The 19,015-nt window shown below is 39.3% G+C and overlaps 1 protein-coding gene across 1 annotated transcript; it reads right to left on the reverse strand.

Moving 5' to 3' along the window:
- Window positions 1-2,230: 2,230 nt before the first annotated feature.
- Window positions 2,231-12,156, reverse strand: NFKBIZ (NFKB inhibitor zeta). Its single transcript, XM_089512359.1, has 11 exons — window positions 12,019-12,156; window positions 9,383-9,419; window positions 9,172-9,275; window positions 8,292-9,058; window positions 7,256-7,361; window positions 6,828-6,974; window positions 6,009-6,072; window positions 5,032-5,201; window positions 3,676-3,786; window positions 3,363-3,530; window positions 2,231-2,653 (listed from the first exon to the last, which is right to left on the reverse strand). Exons 1-11 carry the CDS (start codon window positions 12,145-12,147, stop codon window positions 2,600-2,602), a joined length of 1,857 nt encoding a protein of 618 aa, XP_089368485.1. The 5' UTR covers window positions 12,148-12,156; the 3' UTR covers window positions 2,231-2,599.
- Window positions 12,157-19,015: the final 6,859 nt, after the last annotated feature.

Genomic DNA, 19,015 nt, shown 5'->3' on the forward strand with positions numbered 1-19,015 from the left:
GTATTTCCTGGTTTCCCATATCCTGCTAATTATTTGTGTAAACATTGAAACTGTGCCTTCTGAAAATAATACTCCAAAAATCCTGGGCTTCTAAAATTTTTCTAGGTGTTTCCAAGATTCTCTGTGCATTCACAAGAATATAAAGTTTATTTTAAGAAGGAGGGGAGGGGAGAAAGTGGAAGTTCTCAGGATGTACATCAATTCCAAATTGTGTGTTTACATATGACTGCAGAAAACAGTTTGTCCTTGATATCATTTGGAGTAAATAAGGCTTCTTGGTCAACATTATGTGAAAAAGGCAAGTATCTTGAACTTGAACCAGTAGAGAAGGAAGGATAAAGTATCAGTAATTAATCAAATTTTAACACACCAATGTTACTGATTAAAACAAGTTTATTGCAAAAATGCATCTGCTATTACAAGAATTATGAACTGCTTTAATATATGGAGGTACAATTTCTCCAGTAATTTGTCTACAAGACATACTTAGTCAAACCCTATTATCAGATTAACAATGGAAAAATTATATAATGCAAGACAGGCACTCAGGAAACAATGGGAATAAACTTAAAAATCAAACTATTTCATTTTAAGAGCAATTGCTATATGAAATTCTTGAATACATTTTATTTACAGTCCTTAAAAATACAAATAAAAAATTAGCAAAACCAACCCCCCTGCCCCCAGCGATTGCCATTCTTAAACCGTGAATACTTGAACATCTATACCTATAAGGTAAAATACTACAACAGAACTAAATGTATGCAGAGTCCTGAGAAGCACTTTTCTTTTTGTCAGGAACAGAGAATCAAATTCAGGATAAAGAACATAAAATGAGAACCTTGCTAGTTCAAATCAAAGCCAGAAGCCTTTTATCAGATGAATGCCTCCATCTAGTCTGCAATAAGGAATGAAGAAACCAATTTCCCTGCCACTTTTTGCCATACATGTGCCATTCAAATGCACATTGTCCCTGAAATTAGATGTTCCACATAGGAATGATTGCTAATAGCCAATCTTCCTTGAAACTGCTGAATTGCACTTTATAGCCCTCACAGTAAAGCAGTGTTCCAAAACTTTGGTCCTCCAGATGTTTTGGACTTCAACTCCCAGAATTCCTGGTTGTTGGCCAAGCTGGCTGTGGCTTCTAGAAGTCAAAGTCCAAAACACCTGGAGAAGCATAGGTTGGGAGATCACTGCAGTAGAGCTTGGAAAAAAATAACCATTTAATTCTTTTCTGAAGTGCAGACCACTTTGTACATATACTAAATCTCACTTGCCATTTCGCTACCCATTCAATCAATTTGAAGACGTTCTTTTGGTGTTCTCTGATTAGATTTTCACCTTCCTGAGTCATTTCATGCCATCTGCAAACTCAACTACTGATCTATTGGAGGCCATGCGTAACCTCAGTATGTGCAATCTTGGCCTCTCAGCTCCCACAGTAGACGCATTCAAGCAGTGGAATGTACAGAAGTACTGACTCATCAAATTTACCATTGATTCAATGGACCTACTCTAGTTGGGATTAACAGCAAGCCAAAGACTGCAATCCTAACTTGGAAGATGAGGGGCAAACAATGGTTCTACCTCTTCATCCTAAGTCCTACCAGTTTACACTAGACAAGACAAAAAGTGGAAAAGGCAAAGTTTTTATTATTAATATTTTCTACCATCATATGAGTAGCAGGAAGGAAAATTCCTGGTGTAGGCCCCTCTGAAAAACAGAAAGGCTAGTATCTTTAAACACGTCTGCTAATTTGGGAACTCCAAAGCACATGTAGGAAGACCATTAAAATGGACAATATTAATATGATACAATATACCAGTCATAACCTGAGAACTTTTAACAGGATTAAAATACAAGCCCAAAATTATTCTTAAGAGTTTTTTTTTTCTTACAAACAATTGCTGTGGCTGATGGAAACTGCCTAGATGGAAAATATTCCCTTCCTATGCCAATTTACTAACCATGTCCCACAAAAAAACAACCTCCTTCAACACAAACATATAAATACCATTAAAAGCTTATAAAATATAATTGCACACTACATAGAATTCCGAAACGGAAATACTTAAGCTTATTAGGTGCTTTATCAAACTTCAACAAATTAACATTCAAAAATCACAAGGTAACCAATGCAAAGCATTACATTAAACAAAACCAAAAAAGCAATAATATAAAATTATGTTAGTATTCCAACATATTCATATCATAAAAATCACTGAAGTGTTGCAAAATTTTCTTTAAACAATAATGTTTGTTCATGCTTGATACTTTTTGTACTACTGTTGGAAGTCAGTAACATGCAATCCTATACAAGTCTATTCAGAAATAGGTCACCACTGAGTGTGGCTTATTCCCAGGTAAATATGTACAGGACTGCAGTCTTTATTCAGACTGAGACAGAATACCTGGGTATGAAACATTCCCATCTGCTCAGAAGAATTTTCATTAACCCACTATATAATAGTGAACAAAATATTCTTGTTTCATAGAAACAACTAACATTTGCCTCAGCTGGACAAATGGTCTATTTACAGTTACATCAGGGCTGCCTAACTGACAGCGAGTGTAGGTCATTGGTACTCATGGAGCTTAATAGATTGACGATCTCTGCGGAATTGTCTTCCCTTTCAAAATCCGTCTTATCTGAAGAAAAAAACAAAAGTAGCAAGATGTCAATGTCCAGTCATTGTGACATCGAAATATGCTGCACTTCTAAGAGTACATACAAAGAGTAAAATCCCAATGAACTTTGGGAGACTTGGCCTTTTAATTTTTTTTTTCAACCAAGCTTAATGCTACACAACAGAAGAATTTAACCAATGTATTTATCTTAGGTTTCCAAGTCAATTTAATGGTAGAAAAACCATATAACTGCATTGAAAATTTGATCATCATGGACTGACCACTGGATCCACTCAAAGAAATCAACATAACTATTTAGCATAACAATTCACTGCATTAAGCAGTTTTTTAAATATTATACAGGTTCTGTTCCTTAAAATTGTTCATGTAAAATAAGCAATTCTGGGCTCAAAGGATATAGTTACATCAGTAGTTTTACTGCACTATAGTATGGAGCCTGAACACACAGTGTTTTCCTAAAACCTTTGCAATTTATTTAACAGAAGGTCAAGAAGTGAAGGGAGAAAGTCCATAACAGCAGTAGTATGACAACTGTTAGCAGATTTTCTATAAAGATTATTAAGAAATATATTCTTCACTTTCTTCAAAAAATAAGAAACAGAATCCTACTTGTATTATCTCTACAGTAGGAAGGCCAAAAGGAATAAGAATCATGAACAGTGACCCTCTGCAGTTTCCAACAGTATCTCAAACTTTTTTGGTCTCCTACCTCAACTCCCACTGGACCATCAGGAACCAGGTGAACTGGCTGCTCATTTTCCAAGTTCCTGGCACTTGGATCAGCTCCTTTACGCATCAACAAACGCACTGCATCCAGCTGAGTCACCCGATGCTGCAGACTGGCAGCTACATGGAGAGCTGTATTACCATTGTAAGCCTGGTTGAGGAAAGAGAAAAACAATATATATATATATATTTCTAAATAAAGAGAGGGGGACAGGGTGATTAATTCCTGCAAGCAGGTACATATGAATTGGAGAAGGTGTGAGTGTAGGTGTACTTTTGACTCAGCATTTACATACCTTAGCATTGATAAAAGAAAGGCAAGTGGGTAGCTCTAAAAACAGGCGAATGAGTTCAACATTTGCTTCTTCAGCTGCTAAGTGAAGGGCTGAACGGCCACTTTTACGATCCTGTCCACACACAAAAAAGGTCACTTAATTATGCCACTTAATTGTGCACTTTAAACAATGAAACACTGCAAGCACATGTAAAATCATTTATGTCATATGAAATAAAAACACAGTTTTATTAATCAACATAAGTAGTGAACAATACTGTTTCCATTTCATGGAGAGAATACAAGCCCAAGAGATAGCAACTCTTTGGACAATCCAAAAATCAAAGCTTGTGGTACAATTTGTTTTTGTTTTTCCACACCCAACAAAGTTATCTATTTAATACAATGACTCTGGGATAATTAGAGGAAATTGAATTCAAGCTGCAACTTCCTTACAAAAACTCACATTCAACCTATTGTTACATTCATTGTTTGCACATTCCACCCATGACTGACATCTCAATGAAGTTAATAGAGCAAAGCCATACCTAGGTGTGAAACATCCATACCTACTATAATTCTGCTCAGAAGGAAGTAACACTAATTTATATGAGTCTAATTTCCAGGTAAGTATGCTTAGAATTGTTGCTCTGGTTGAATTTTAAATTCTGTTTTAATAGAAATTGGCTGCAACTAACTTCTGTTCAGCTGGACATTTCAAATACACTGAGATCTGAAAATGTCAAAGCAAGGGAGGAAACATCATGCAAGGGAACCAAATCCTAAATTGTTGTAAAGGAACCATCACTTGATGACAATGAAATGACAGAAATGTGCTGCCACAATGTTACAGTATTAATCTGGAATATTTGTTGATTCTACATAGTTGGAAAAGGTGGATACTGACGTCTCAGGGATAAAAATAAACAAACAGAGTACTTCAGGATCATGACTGAAAAGCCCATTCCTCCTGGCCAGCATGACTGTGCTGGCTGGGATGAGTGACAACTGAGCTTGGGCAAGGCTAAGCTCATTTATGTATATTGCAGTCAGTAAAAGTGATACATGGGAAGCATTACTGGTGCTTTAAAATACAACCCAGAGTCAGTGGAATAGTCCTTATGTGGGTTAGCATGGTTTAGGGCTTTGTTGTGTTTTGGGGCTTTCTTACGTTTTTCAGCAGCAAATTAAAGCATTTGAAAACCATGTTCACTTGGCAAAATTATTTTTTAAAAAATTAGCAATGGCTGGTTATTCTACTTTTATATGCAAAAGTCTCTTGAACACTTACATTCCCAGGAAATCATTAAAATGTGAAAAGTCGCACTACTAATCACCTATTTTTTAGGGGGGGGGGGTGTTTCTTGATCTTACTTACCCTGGCTTCCACAGAAGCCCCCATCTGGATTAGAAATTTGATTGTGTCTGCCAGCCTCTTGCTTTTCAACCTCAGTTCCTGGACCTCAGGAGTGTGGTGTGAGTGCTGGCTTTGTAGATCATGTACCACAGAATTGTGGACCACTACTGCACAGTGTAATGCTGTCAAACCTTAAAATAAAAACACACAAATGAGCAAATCCAGCAGCCATCTTGGACATTTATTCCAAATAATGACATCCAGATTACAGCTTTTTTTGTAATGGAAATTATTTAAGATGGTGTATCCTGTTCTTCAGATATACAGATATTTAGATACACTGTATAAACATATACAGAATGATTTTTTAAATTTTTCTTAGCATATCAAAGATGTATAATTCAACATATGGGCCTGAATCCTATTGGCAGTCTCCACTAAACTGTTAAATTGTGAATCAATCCTTTTGTATCTCCTTGTCTCAATGCATCTGCTCTTAGGTGTGAGTATCAATAGAATTCACACCATGTTTTTAAAAAAATCAAAGCAGCTCATATTTTTAAAGAAGCCTTTTTATATATAAGTAGTAGGTCATTACTTCTGTTTTTATGTGCTCTTTGGGGGGGGGGCATTCCATTCTTTATGACCTACATTACATGAAACAGTAATTCTGCTAGGCCATGTTCAGCTGCTTTGGGATTCCAATACAGTTGATCAGGCCCCAGTTAATATCTTGAGGAACTGGAGGGTATAGGAGCAAACAGAAACCAATATTTCACAAACTAAAAGGATTCAGAAAAAGTCCTGATCATGTTCCCCCTTTTCAACTTCAACTTTTATTTCTATTTAAAAATGGATGTAATTAACAATAATACAAAGTTGCCATTAAATGACACAGCAAGCGCAAAGGGTTAAGAATGAGAAACAATTTCTGCATGTAATTCTTAGGATTTTTTTTGCCTAACTTAACAAAAAATGAAGGACTATTGGTTGCTCACCATCATAATTAGTTGCCTCCAAGTCTACATATTGATTGCTTATAATACCTCCTTTCTGGATTGCCTAGAGAAGTGAAATGAGATATATTAATGCCACCGTATTATGCAAACCCCTAACTGAACATTTAATGTATATGATGAAGTGGACTCCAGTCATGCAAGCTAATGCCATATGAAAACTGTTACATCTTTTTGGTGCCACAAGAACTCTTTGTTATTTCTTGTTCATTTATCCAGTAGAGCCACTGTTATTGAAACTGCTACAGGACATTCAAAACTGTGAGCCTACAACTATGGTCAAAAATATTTTTATCTATCAGAATGAAGACTTGCTATGGGAAAAAGTCTTACAAAATTTTGCCCACTTTCTTTTCAGCAAGGCTCAAGTCTTTCTTAGCATTCCACATTACATTTAAATTACTCTAATACTCTTACTTTCTCAGTTTCCTTAGACTGTGGCTATAAGTATATTTCAGAATATATACTACATTACCAGCTAAGTCATTCACTTCTATTAAACAAGAATCTTTTAGTGTCCAGATATATCCCTCCTGGGGGGAGTCAATTGCCTTGTGTTTAAACATTTTGGGAGGACAGAAGAGATATCAGTTGTGAGTTGTAAAATACAGACCACTTGCTCCTGAATATTTTGTACTGCGCAGGTGCTATAACACTAGTAGTACAATAGTCCCAACACTGTAGATAATCTTAAAGCAAAATATAACACCTTCATACTTGAATACACAATGGCCAGTTTCAACACATATTCTAGTATTAAGAGAATGGTAAAGGAAAGGACTGAAGGATTTGCTTAGTCACCTGAAGGACTTGTGCATGGCCTTTTTCAGCACACACATGCAACGGTGTTCTCCCCCAGCAATCTGTAGTATTCACTTGTGCCCCAAGGCCAACCAGGTCCTGTACAATAAGATGCTGATTTGCAGCCACGGCTACTTGCAGGGCACTCTATTATGACAGAAAACAAATGCACTGGTCAGCTAAATCTTATCAGGAAATAGCAATAAAAAGCCCCCTATCATAAAGTATTTCCAATCATGGATATTAATTTCAAAATGCCTAAGTTCTGGCTTAGTTGGTAGACTTCTGCAGTAGCTCACAGTTACATATTAACCTATGTGCTCGCCTTCAAAGTTAATATTAACAGGCATTCCAGGATGCTTGTCTAAGTCCTGGAAATATGCAATAGTCAAGGGCACAGACGGAAAGAGCATGACTAAGAGCTTCACCTGGCCATTGTGCTCTTTAATATCCAGCATTCGGATAGCTGCCATCTTTCTTGCCAACACATAGGAAACTGCCCGGCGTCCCTGAGCAACTGCAATATGGAGAAACCTGTGGGAGGAGGAGAGGGAAATATTTCTCTCTTTTTAGTATACAGAAAGTTTTTAAAATATAATGAAAATGCAAAAGAACCCCGAATCCAATAGTAAAACACCCTCCCAAAATCAAACCTATAGGAAGTGCAGACTGAGAGAACTGCCATAGGAAGCTAGATCTTCCAGTGCAGCACTATTCAAACTATCTGATCTGGCAGTCAGACCATTTTTTCCCACTGCACCAGGGATGTGCACTTGGCTAGAACCATCTCTTTCTTTTCTGAAATTCATCCTGGACCAGCAGCTGTTGGATGGCAGACTGGCACTGGTCTGGAGATCGCCAGTTTGAGCAGTAGTGATCCAGTGTGCGCTTTTATTTCACCATGTTTAGGTAAGGAGTCTTAGGAGTTTATCACATGAGAGGAATTTCTCTTAATTTCGAATGAAAAGAAAGTGGGGCCAGAACGCATTCACATGAATTCGCTAGTTGGTGAATTTACATGAATTCGAATTGCATTCGAACTGACTTCCCATTCCCCGAAAATAGCTTGCCATTGCCCAAAATTGCGTGTGGTAGTCTATCACGCAATAATGTGAAACCCCATGATTGCGTTTGGATTGTCATTGGATTATACTTCCAATTTCCCTTGTCTGATAAACTCCAGAGAGGTCTCCGTGACATGTACTTTTAATGAACTACTGTGTTCTTCATTCAGTGGAATGAATAATATTCTCAAGATACATACTCTATAACAGAGAAAACCTACTACAGACACATAATTTGATACACATAGTTTTACCCTGTTTTTATCTTCTTAACTTGTTTTGAACTGATCAACTTATCAGCACCATCCTGAAATCTTGTGATGTAGAGTACGACATAAATATTAATTAATAAATAAACTATCTCCATTGCAGTAGCAATTAACACATAGACAATACTTACGTGTCACCATCAGAGTCTTTGGCAAGGATTTGATCTTGAGAAAGGTTAGCCAGTTTGTTTTCTTCCTGTTCTACTTGCCACTGGAAGAATGATTTGCCCAGCTGTGCTGTGTCCCCAGCAATAGCCTGGTGTTGCACAGGCATATTAGAAGTACCCAGCGGTAAGCCATGCTCCTCGAGACTACTACACATATTACTGGGCAGCTGGCTATAAATCTGAGAGTGCCTGCTAATATCAGTGTGCTGGTGACCATCAGACAGCACTTGAGAAATTGGGTTGGAGTCCAGACCTTCTGAATCATTTAACTGAGAAACAAAACTCGAAGTACTACAATATTGCAGATCTTGGCTTTCATAAACACTTTGTTGATAGTCAGAAGATTGGCTGCCTGCAGACTGTGGCCTGTATTCCAGAAGTGGATTCTGACCATAGTGCTGTGACAATTCCTGGGCTTGTGCGGGCGAAAACTGATAATTCTGGGGCCGTTCCAGCATTTGTGATGGACTGCTTGTTTGAAATGCTTGATACTTTTCAGGAGGTGAGAACGCCTGTGTTGCAGCAATCTCCTGATATTGTTCTCCTGGAGAGTGGGGATTGGCCATGGTGTGAAGCCAGCTAACTTGTACTGTATTCAAAGAAACTGGGCTTGATTCATTCTTAATATTGATAATGTTCTGCAGCATATCACAGCTGCCATCTTGTTTGGGCTCATTCATATGGGCATCCTCCATATTGTTATCCACTGATGTTGGTGTCTGTGGAGGTGTCTGCAAAACAGAACATGAGCATTTTCAAACTCAGCTGACCACATCCTCTCATGTACTGCAGGCGGAAAATACATTTCAAGCAATACGTATGAAAATGCCACCAAAAATCTTACCAAGAGGTGAGGTTGGAAAGTCGCTGTTCTTTTATAACTAGGTCCATCAGAAAGAGGTTCATGACTTTTTCTTTTCCGACTGTGAGTTAATATGTTCTTCAGCTCTACCAAAATAAAGAAAAATTACTCAATTTCCCCTGCAACTCACTCTACAAACTTTTAAATGTAAACTTACAATAGTTAAGGAAAATATTTGTTTAAAAAACTGTACCTGTGTAAGGATCATAATTTGCTAATCCTCCTTGTGCCTATTAAAACAAAACAAAAACAAAGAGTTGAAATTATTCACCATAAAATGAAGACACTCTATTGTTTAAATTAGCTTTAAGGGACATAGTAACTATTGTCACTTTCTACCATCAAGGGATATGAAACAAAGGATTTCAAAACTGAAAAGAAATAGAAAATTTAGTGTATCCTTTAAGTTGTAAATAACTTCTGGGGGAAAAAGTTATCAGATCAACTCCATTATTACTACTGTTTTTTCACCATATTCATTCTACTTTAAACAAAATCAAGAAAATTTTACTGGATTTCCAAATTGCCTTATTTTCAACTACCTTTCAGAATTTTTGAACATTTCTACGTGATTTTTTTTTTAAAAAAACACACATAAAATGTGCAACAAAAATAACTTTTACAGCTAATCACGAAGCATCCCGCACTTTACTAGCATAGGCAGTAAAACAAACATACAGTAACCTTTCAAAAGTTTGGATATACAGTAAATTGTTGGTTCTTGCTCTTTTTTCTTTTGAGAAAACATCGCCTTCATAGAATACCAAACTATGACATAACAGATTCTATTTTCAGAGTTTTAAATATAAGCCAATTTATAAATGTAAGTTAAAGAGGGACAAATATTTCCTGATGTATTGTCTTTGCATCTTAATTACTAAAAATGTGACTTAATTACTTGGCAACAAGTTTCATAATATCTTAGTTACTTAACTGTTTGTAAAGAGAAGGGAGTCAGAGGAATGTTATAAATAAATTAATTAATCTTAAAAACTGTGACAGCGTGATGTACGTCCTAAGATTGTACAGGCCCTGAAAAAAGTGTTCTAAACAAAGAAAATGTGATCTTATCATAGGCAGATATAGGTCCATTAAAAAACCTTTTAGAAAAAATGCTTTCTTCCGAGCCCTAATACCAAAGTGCTTCTTCAAATACTGATTTTTATGCTACCAAAACAACAACACCCACACACAAAATGAAGATATCTGCACGTCTGGGGAACCACCAAGTTTGCAGAAGAGCTGAGACAAGAAAAATACCCCTAAGGAAGAAAGAAATCTCCAAATAACTCAGTGAGGGCTGAGCATGCCCCATGGCCACAAATTACTGATGGGGTGGGTGGGTAGAAAATGCACAGAGGAATGAAAATGGGAATCCTGAGAAAGGGCATAGCTATGTGCCATCTTGAATAAGAGCACCATAAACGGCAACTTTTTTTGCAGACCCTCCTTGCTTCTGTGATCTAATAAAACAATAAAGGTGTTGCTCTTAACCTTTTGGGGGAGTCAGATATAGATCCCTTTGATGCAACAAAATCCAAATTACACACCATGTTGAAATCTTTATTAGGACAACCAAAAAGCTAACTATCCATTACACTAGGTTTCAAAGCTTACTGGCTTCTTCATCAGGCCAGGATATTAAAAATCATACAGGAGAAGAAAAATAACAATGCCATAAGTGAGAAAGTGAGTTTTGAAAGCTAGCATAATGTATTTTGCACCTTTTGGCTGTCCAAATAAAGCTGATGTGTATTTGGTTTCTTTTTGCTGCATGGCCAACAAAGGTACCCCAAAATATGTTTTCTGGACCTTCTGAGAATCTGAAAAAATTATGAAGTCCCTTCCCCGCTCCCAATTTACAAATGCATAAACACATAGAAGTTTTCATACAGTTAATAGCACTGGAATTTATTTATTTCACATAGTCTAATCTGGGATGAAAAATTACAATGAACCCTTCAAAAAGACTAATTTATACTGCAAAATTTATTGTTACCAAAACAACAACAACATAAAAGGAATAGGAAGGAAATAGAGGGGAAGTCTTTTTTATCCACCCAGTTCCTGCACCCCATGTATCCCTTCCATAGATTTCTATATAGGAGCACTGCATTTTAACATAAAATACAGAACGGCTGATAGTAATACCCTGTTTTGACAGGCTAAAATTCTGGCTAGCAGAATGTACAGCAATCCACATTATTAGGTGGAGATACTGTCTGGTGGTGTTGTATCCTAAGCATCAGTGAACAAAATATTTTTCCAGTTTTCAGGGGCTCCTGTTTACTAACAAATAGATTAAATAAATTTGTGGTGTTTCTTCTTGTCAAAACTGCAGCAATTTGACATCATCTCACAATATTAAATCCCATGTGTTAATTAAGCACTATATAAAGCTGCACATACTTGATACAAGTTGAGTCTCCCTTATCTGGAATTCTGAAATCCGAAGACTCCAAAAACCAAAACCTTTTTCATGCGTGGCTGAGGTAGTGACACCTTTGCTTTCTGCCGGTCCAGTGTACACACATTTTGTCTCATGCACAAAATTATTTAAAATATTTTATAAAGTTGCCTTCAGACTATCTGTATAAGGTATATAAAACATAAATGAATTCTGTGTTTCGACATGGGTCCCATCTTCAAGCTATCTCATTATGTACATATATGCTAATACAGGCATTCCAAAATTAAAAAAAAAATCTGAACTCTAAAACACTTCTGCTTCTAAGTATTTCAGATAAGGAATACTCAATATGTAGTTCCAAAGAAGAGAGACACTCAACTAATTCTGAGCCATTTTTAAAAGAATTTTGAAAAACCCACCTTTAATTCCCCAGCACCTTCATCTGAGGACATCTGTTTGCTGTTTCTAAGATGCAACAACAGTTCCTTCACAGAGTTTTTCACACGAACACCTTGGAAAGGTCCTCTTTGTTGCTTTCCTCCCCCCATAAGTTGTTCAACTGCTGAGATCCAAAACAAACAAGAATATTGACTTAATCTATTAAACAGGAAATTGAGTTCTTAAAGAAATTTTTCATTTATTAAAGTTATATCCCATGTTTGCACTAAAAATAGTTCTCAATGCAGATAATGAAAATAAACAGATAAAATAAAAGCATAATGATGAAAAAAATTAAAATGCACCCAGCCACTAATTAAAGATAGGCACTTCTTTGGCCAGTAGCTAATGCTACTTCTAAGTATTCCATAATACTTTTTTATGTCAGCACGCACAGACATCCATTTATTTCTCTCTCAACCCATGATTTGTTAGCCAAAGGGAGGAGAAAAGTGCAATTCCTCCATATTAGACATATGTTAGCACACAACTTTATGTGAACGGATTTTCAGAATTACTTGTGCCAGTCACCTCCATAATAAAATTCCTTATCCCAAATAAGCAAATATTCAGCCCAAAACCTGAACAACAAATATTACATTCATTCACTTATGCCATCATCTCTTTAAATGCAACCTATATAGAAGGCTAGAAAACAGAAGTGAAAAGAGGAAACAAAAATATACGGCAGTCCAACAGAGAAGTTATGACTTCATTTTAAAAAGTACACAAACCTCCTTCTTTATACATAGAAGCATTACAGTGCAAGCTATATTTAAACTATGTTTTCAGAAATTCCATGGAGTTGGGATTTCTATCAAGAAAAAAAAAACCTACAATCTAAGGGTGAATTTCTTCCTTTCTACGTTTCGCTGGAATCCTGAAAAGAATGCCCAATTAATGCAAGTCATTCTCTTGCATTAAATTATCTTCAAAGGCCACAATTTAAAACAGCAATCACTACCTCAAAGAGACAGAATTTATAAAAAGATTGTTCTGAGAAAACCTAAGTAAGCTGCCGAACAAACAAACAATTAAAAGTTATAAATAAAATAAAAAGCAGGCATCCCTTAATAAAATATGACAGGCAAAGTTTTCAGTCAAAATACTAATGTGACATTTATCAGACAGTAAGGGCTGTCTTTTGGTAAAATATCTATCCAGCTAGTGAAATAAAATGAGCACACAGTATACAAACCACTTTTCAGTATCATGTCACATTTTAATATAATTCCTTACTTCAAAATATAATCTACAACTATATTGGAGCTTGTCTATGAATCCAAAGAGGACATGGGAGCAGGGCTCAGCATGAAAAGCACTGTAAACTCATTTTACTTTGTACAATATGAACCTTCAAAAAGCAGTGGATCCTTTTCAACTGTGTCCCACTTCAAAAATATAAAAGCACTTTAAAAAAAAACACCAATTAATTCCAGCTCCTGGGAATCCCTAACCTGTGATAATCTATTTTCTTCTCTGCCTGCTTTGTTTACTCACTGAAATTTCTAATTCTACTTTACAAATAAGCAAAAAGACATTATTCTTCTTAATATTCAATCCGCATAGTATGTGAATCTATTAATTCACATGAAACATTATGTTCTCACCTCTCCGCTTGAATAAAACAAGTACGTATGACTGGGATTTGCCGACACGCAAACCAATAAAAAACACTATTATGAAAAGTCCCACAGAAATCAACCAGTTGGTTACAGAAGAAGTATATAAGGTAGATGTACTTTGCTACCTTATTTGTTACTTAGATTTTCATTAACTGGCATTGCTGTGTATCTTTCTGCTCCCATACTGTCATATTCAAGGATACTGCCTTTCCGAATTGGTCAATGGTTTCCAAATCAACTCATAACTGCAATTCCCTGGATATCCTCAGTTTTGCACACTTCAAGAGACTCTCTTTTTTTTCAAAAGTAAAAACCTCTTCCATGGCTAAGGCATGTATGTAGCCTGGAAACTAACTCTAGGGCTGCATCTACACTGGAGAGATAACCAAGCTGGGATTAAATCCCTGGTCTCCAGAGTCATAGTCCAGAACTCCAAGTCTGGCTCTTTGCAAAGGGCAATTGCCTGTGATTTTTGACATACTACTTCCATCCCACAACAAAGGAGGGCAAAACAGGGATTGGTGTGTTAGACCCTATCTGGGCTAAAAGATAGAGATAGCATGGTGCAGTGGTTTGAGCACAGGACTATGACACTGGAAACCAGGGTTCGAATCCTGGCTCAGCCACAGAAACCCACAAGGTGACCTTGGGCAAGTCACTCTCTCAGCCTCAGAGGATGGTAATGGCAAACCCCCCTCTGAAGAAACTTGCCAAGAAAACTCCCAGACTCCCTTTCTTGTTTGTTTCAATTGTATAGTTTTAAACTTACTTCTGAGAAAGTAGACTGAAGTCTAGGAAAGCTCATGCTACCAATTTCTTTCTTTCAGTTAGTCTCAAAGAGGCTACAAGATCTCTCCACATACTAATAATAATAATAATAATAATAATAATAATAATAATAAAATGGTTGGTGTTGTGTGCCTGCGAGACCTTTCTGTCGTAGGGCAGCCCTATCAGAGGGTTTTCTGGGGCTGGGAGTGTGGTGTGTCTAAAGTCACCCTGTGGGTTTCCATGGTCAGGTGAGGAATTGAACCCTGGTCTCCAGAGTCATATATAGGCTAACCTTAATCCACACTGGCAATAATTAATTAATTAATTAATTAATGTGTTGGTGTTGTGTGCCTTCAAGTCCTGTCTGACTTGGGCCCTATGAGAGGGTTTTCTGGGGCTGAGGGTGTGTGACTTGCCTAAAGTCTGCGGAATTGAACCCCAGACTCTCCAGAGTCCAAGCACTACACCACTCTGACAACAACAACAACAACAACAACAACAACAGCATCAACAACAGCTGTGGAAGTGCCAGAGCAAAGCCTCCCCTCCTGCTGCCCAGGCTGTGTGTGTACCTTCCCCGGCTGGGCGCCCACCGCTCCGGGCCTGGGAGGAATATCCCTTCCTGCAATCGCTGCTGGCGTGGTTGCTGCAGCCCTGGCCGGAGGGCTCTGCCTCGGAGCCCGGGGATCCCGGCGGGGAGCAGCTCCCTCGGCTGGAGCTGGGGGACGCGCCGCAGAAGAAAGCCAGGTCCAAGGGGCTGCCGCTGCTGCTGCTGCTGCTGCTGCTGAGGGAGCTGCAGTCGGAGCCCAGCTGCTGCGGGTGATGGGGAGGAGGCTGGGGGTGATGCTGGGGCTGTTGGTGCAGAGCCAGGTCGCTGCTGGTCTCCACGATCATGGCTGCGGAGCCCTCCGGGGGCTGCCAACTGGGGACCCGAGACAGAGAGGAGGAAGAGTGCGCTGCTGAGGGCGAGGCTCCCTCCAGGGCCAGGGATGGATGGATGGATGGATGGATGGATGGATGGCGGAGGAGGAGGAGGCAGCCCGGGCTCTTATACTGCCTCCCCGCCCCAGTGGCCACGCTCTCCGGGCGGAGCAGGAGGAGGGAAGAGGGAGGCAGGCCCTGCCTGGACTTCGAGGCCGGAGGAGGAAGGGCTTTAGGCAGCAGGCAGCAGGCGTCTTCCTCCTCCTCCTCCTCCTCCTCCTCCTCCTTTGCCAGGGCTTCTGGACCTTATGTCAGCCTCCTGCCCAGGAGGGATGCCAAGTTTCTCTAGAGGGCTGGGGTTTGTTTTGTTTTTTGCCACAGAGGCTGAGACACTGTGACTTGCCCAAGGCCACCCGTTGTTGTTGTTGTTGTTGTTGTTGTTGTTTACATGGCCCCCTCCTTTGCCAGGACCAGTCTGCCATTTCAGCCTTCTGTCCAGAGTTTCTCCAGAGAGTTTTTTCTTTTGCCATGGTCATCTTCTGAGGCTGAGAGAGTGTGTCTTGCCCAAGGTCACCCAGTGGGTTTTTGTACATGGCCCAGGACGACCCAGATGTCCCCTTCCTTTGCCATAAACGCTCCTCCATGTCAACCTCCTGTCCAGAAGGGGTGGCAAAGTTTCTCCAGAGGCTTGTTGTTGTTGTTGTTGTTGTTTTGCCATGGCCATGCTCTGAGGCTGAGAGAGTGTGACTTGCTAAAGGTCACCCAGTGTTTTGTTTTGTTTTTTAACATCTTTCTCCTTTGCCAGGAAAGGTCCGCCATGTCAGCCTCCTGTCCAGGAGGGATGCTAAAGTTCCTTCAAAAGCTGCCTTGCCAGTGCCATACTCTGGGGTTGAGAGAGTATGACTTGCCCAAGGTCACCCTGTGGGTTTCCATGGCCGAGATGAGATTTGGGGTGCATTGCTGAGCCCAGGGTGACCAGACGTCCTCCTCCTTTGCCAGAACCTGTCCTCCATTTTCTGTCCAAAAGGAATTCCAAAAGTGTCCTCCATTCTGAGCTTGACTAAAAAGCATGGATTTACACTTCTATGAGTGTTTTTAGCTTTTCTTTGATCATGTCCTCACTTTTTCCTGAATGTCCTACATTTTGCGGTGCCTTGCCCTCCATTATGGTTAGGATATATGTTCAGCCAGGCCACAACAGATTGAGTTAGCCATGCTTTGTTGTTGCATGCCTTCAAGTCATTTTGACTTATGGCGACCCTAAGGGATTTTCTTTGTAAGTTTCTTCAGAGAAGCTTTGCCATGGCCAGCCTTTGAGGCTGAGAGAGTGTGACTTGCCCAAGGTCACCCAATGGGTTTCATGGCCAAGCCAGGATTTGGGATTCATGGCTGACCCCACAGTGTGTTCCATTGTGAGCACGACTGAGAAGCATGAATTTATATTTATAGGCATGTTTTGAGTTTTTATTTGGGAATGTCCTCCATTTTTCTAGAATGCCTTGTCCTCCTTTGCACTTAGGATATCTGGTCACCTTGGGCTTGGGGCACACAGAAGGACTCAGCAGCACACCCAGAGAAAAGACCCTCACTGCCAGGACATCCCAGTCAAGAAGCCATAGAATCATCAGGGTTGGAAGAGACCTCAAGGGCATGACTTGGGAAAAGAGGACGTCTAGTCACCCTGCCTTTGAGACTAACTAAAAGAAACAAGTTAGTGTACCTTAAGCTTTCCTAGACATGAGCCCACTTTCTACATGCTTCTGAGCAAGTAAGCTCAAGTCTATGAAAGCTCATGCTACCAACTTCTTTCAATTAATCTCAAAAGTGCTACAGGATCCCTTTGCTTGCTGATTTTCCAGGCAAACGTGGCTATGTCTTTTAATACTACCAGCTAGGATTACTAGTGGTTAGACAAGACTACAGGTGTAGTGGGATATGGACTTGCAGGGTCAACACACCCAAGGCACTATTTGATTGTCAGATGCTAAAGTTCAAAGATATATTACTGAGTACTAAAATTGGACTCATCCAAACAACTATATTCCCCATTACCATGTACAGATGTAATAGCTGGATAGAAAGAGAATCAGCTCATTTGGGATGTGGTGCTGGAGAGGAGTTCTGAGGATACTGTGGATGGCCAAGAAGATGGGAGGAAAGGGTCCTTAAACAGATCAAACCCAAACTCTCCCTGCAAGCCAGGATGACTAAATTGAGGCTGCCCTGTTTTGGCCACATCATGAAAAGACATGACTCATTGGAAAAGACAATAATGCTAGAAAAGGTGGAGGGAAGTAGAAAGAGAGGAAGATGGTATGCCAGATGGATGGACTCAATTAAGGACATCGCAACCCTCAATCTGCAGGACCTGAGCAGAGCAGTGGAGGACAAGAAGCCTAGGGCCCCATTCACACTACGGGAACAATGCAATGTGAAGCTGGGTTGTTTCCATGATGTTCATACTGGCCCTGATGTTTGCAGGGTGGTGGTGCAAAAAACCCCACTTAACCTAGTGCATTTCACACCGGGTCTCTTGCCGCATCTTTTTTTAAGTGCTGGAGCGATCCAGATTTTTGGTAGTGTCAGTATGCTACTGAACTGATCCAGGTTGCGCAGCAGCAGTACTGGAAATGGTGGCGTTGCCTTGGGGACAAGGTTTAAATTGCCTCAGAGAGATTCAAGGATGCAAAACATAGAGCATTGCTCCACAATCACATAACTGTGGAGCTCCTGATCTCTGTGGGACAAAAACGTAAGTGTGAATGCCCCCTTGGAGATGTCTCATCCACAGTCTCAGGGGCAGTTAACACCAAAAAATACATTTTCTTCTGCCACCCTGAATGCTCTTGTTCCCCCATGAGGTAAGCCCACAGGAGCTAGAAAAGAAATTGATTTTCCCAAGAACAGTGTATTATTATGAGATATCTATTCAGAGGAAGGCAATGGCAAACTGCTTCTGAGTGTTCTTTGCATAAGAAAACTCAACAAAATCCATGGGGTAGCCATAAATCAACAGGCAACTTGAAGAAATATACCTTTGTTTTATTTTTATTGCTGTTGTCACCTAAACTATTTCCAGGTGGCTTGGCAAGACCTATTACCTTTACAAAAGCTAATCATTTTTCCTTATAATTAAAGCTGCTAGAAACTGTTTTGGATCAGTATGCCAGCATACATTTTTAGCTTTTCCTTGGAAGTGGTATTGTAAATACTTTTCTGATGAGGGCCTGTGTTTCAAAGTTCACCACTAGATAAGAAGTTTTAAAAAAACAGCTGAAAACATAAAGCTGCCTTATGTTAGGTCATAGCACAGCTTCAAGAGCTTACTTTTTAGGGGTACTACTACTTCCAGGATCCTAAAATAGGGTAGGTTATCCCAATAGTCCAAAAAGTACCTTTTCCTAGACCTTTATCCATCTAGCCCAGGAGTAATTCTATTCTGATTAGCAGTGGCTCTTAAATAGAGGCTGACTTTGGCACTTCCCACTTTATCTACATTCCTTTTCTTCCCCCATGACCATGATGATAATAATAATGACTTGCAACTATTAATTCAAGCAGCCCTGGTGGGTAATGCAACACTATAAGTTCTTATGCTATCAGCTCCAGAACAGTTTGCTTAACTGTATTGCTCTGCTATAAAGGAAGGAGGGCTTTACCA

This window comes from Sceloporus occidentalis, unplaced genomic scaffold (genome assembly GCF_023333645.1).
Source record: "Sceloporus occidentalis isolate IW3139 unplaced genomic scaffold, rSceOcc1.0.p SCAF_2, whole genome shotgun sequence".
NCBI classification, from domain to species: domain Eukaryota; kingdom Metazoa; phylum Chordata; class Lepidosauria; order Squamata; family Phrynosomatidae; genus Sceloporus; species Sceloporus occidentalis.

What these genes read in the sequence shown, in the direction of transcription:
- NFKBIZ (XM_089512359.1), bottom strand. Translation starts at nt 12,147, where the DNA reads ATGGGGGGAGGAAAGCAACAAAGAGGACCTTTCCAAGGTGTTCGTGTG. An exon ending in TTAAAGAGCACAATGGCCAG is followed by an intron (nt 6,975 to 7,255) that starts GTGAAGCTCTTA and finishes CTGTCATAATAG; the next exon opens with AGTGCCCTGCAAGTAGCCGT. An exon ending in GGGCTTCTGTGGAAGCCAGG is followed by an intron (nt 3,787 to 5,031) that starts GTAAGTAAGATC and finishes GTGTGTGGACAG; the next exon opens with GATCGTAAAAGTGGCCGTTC.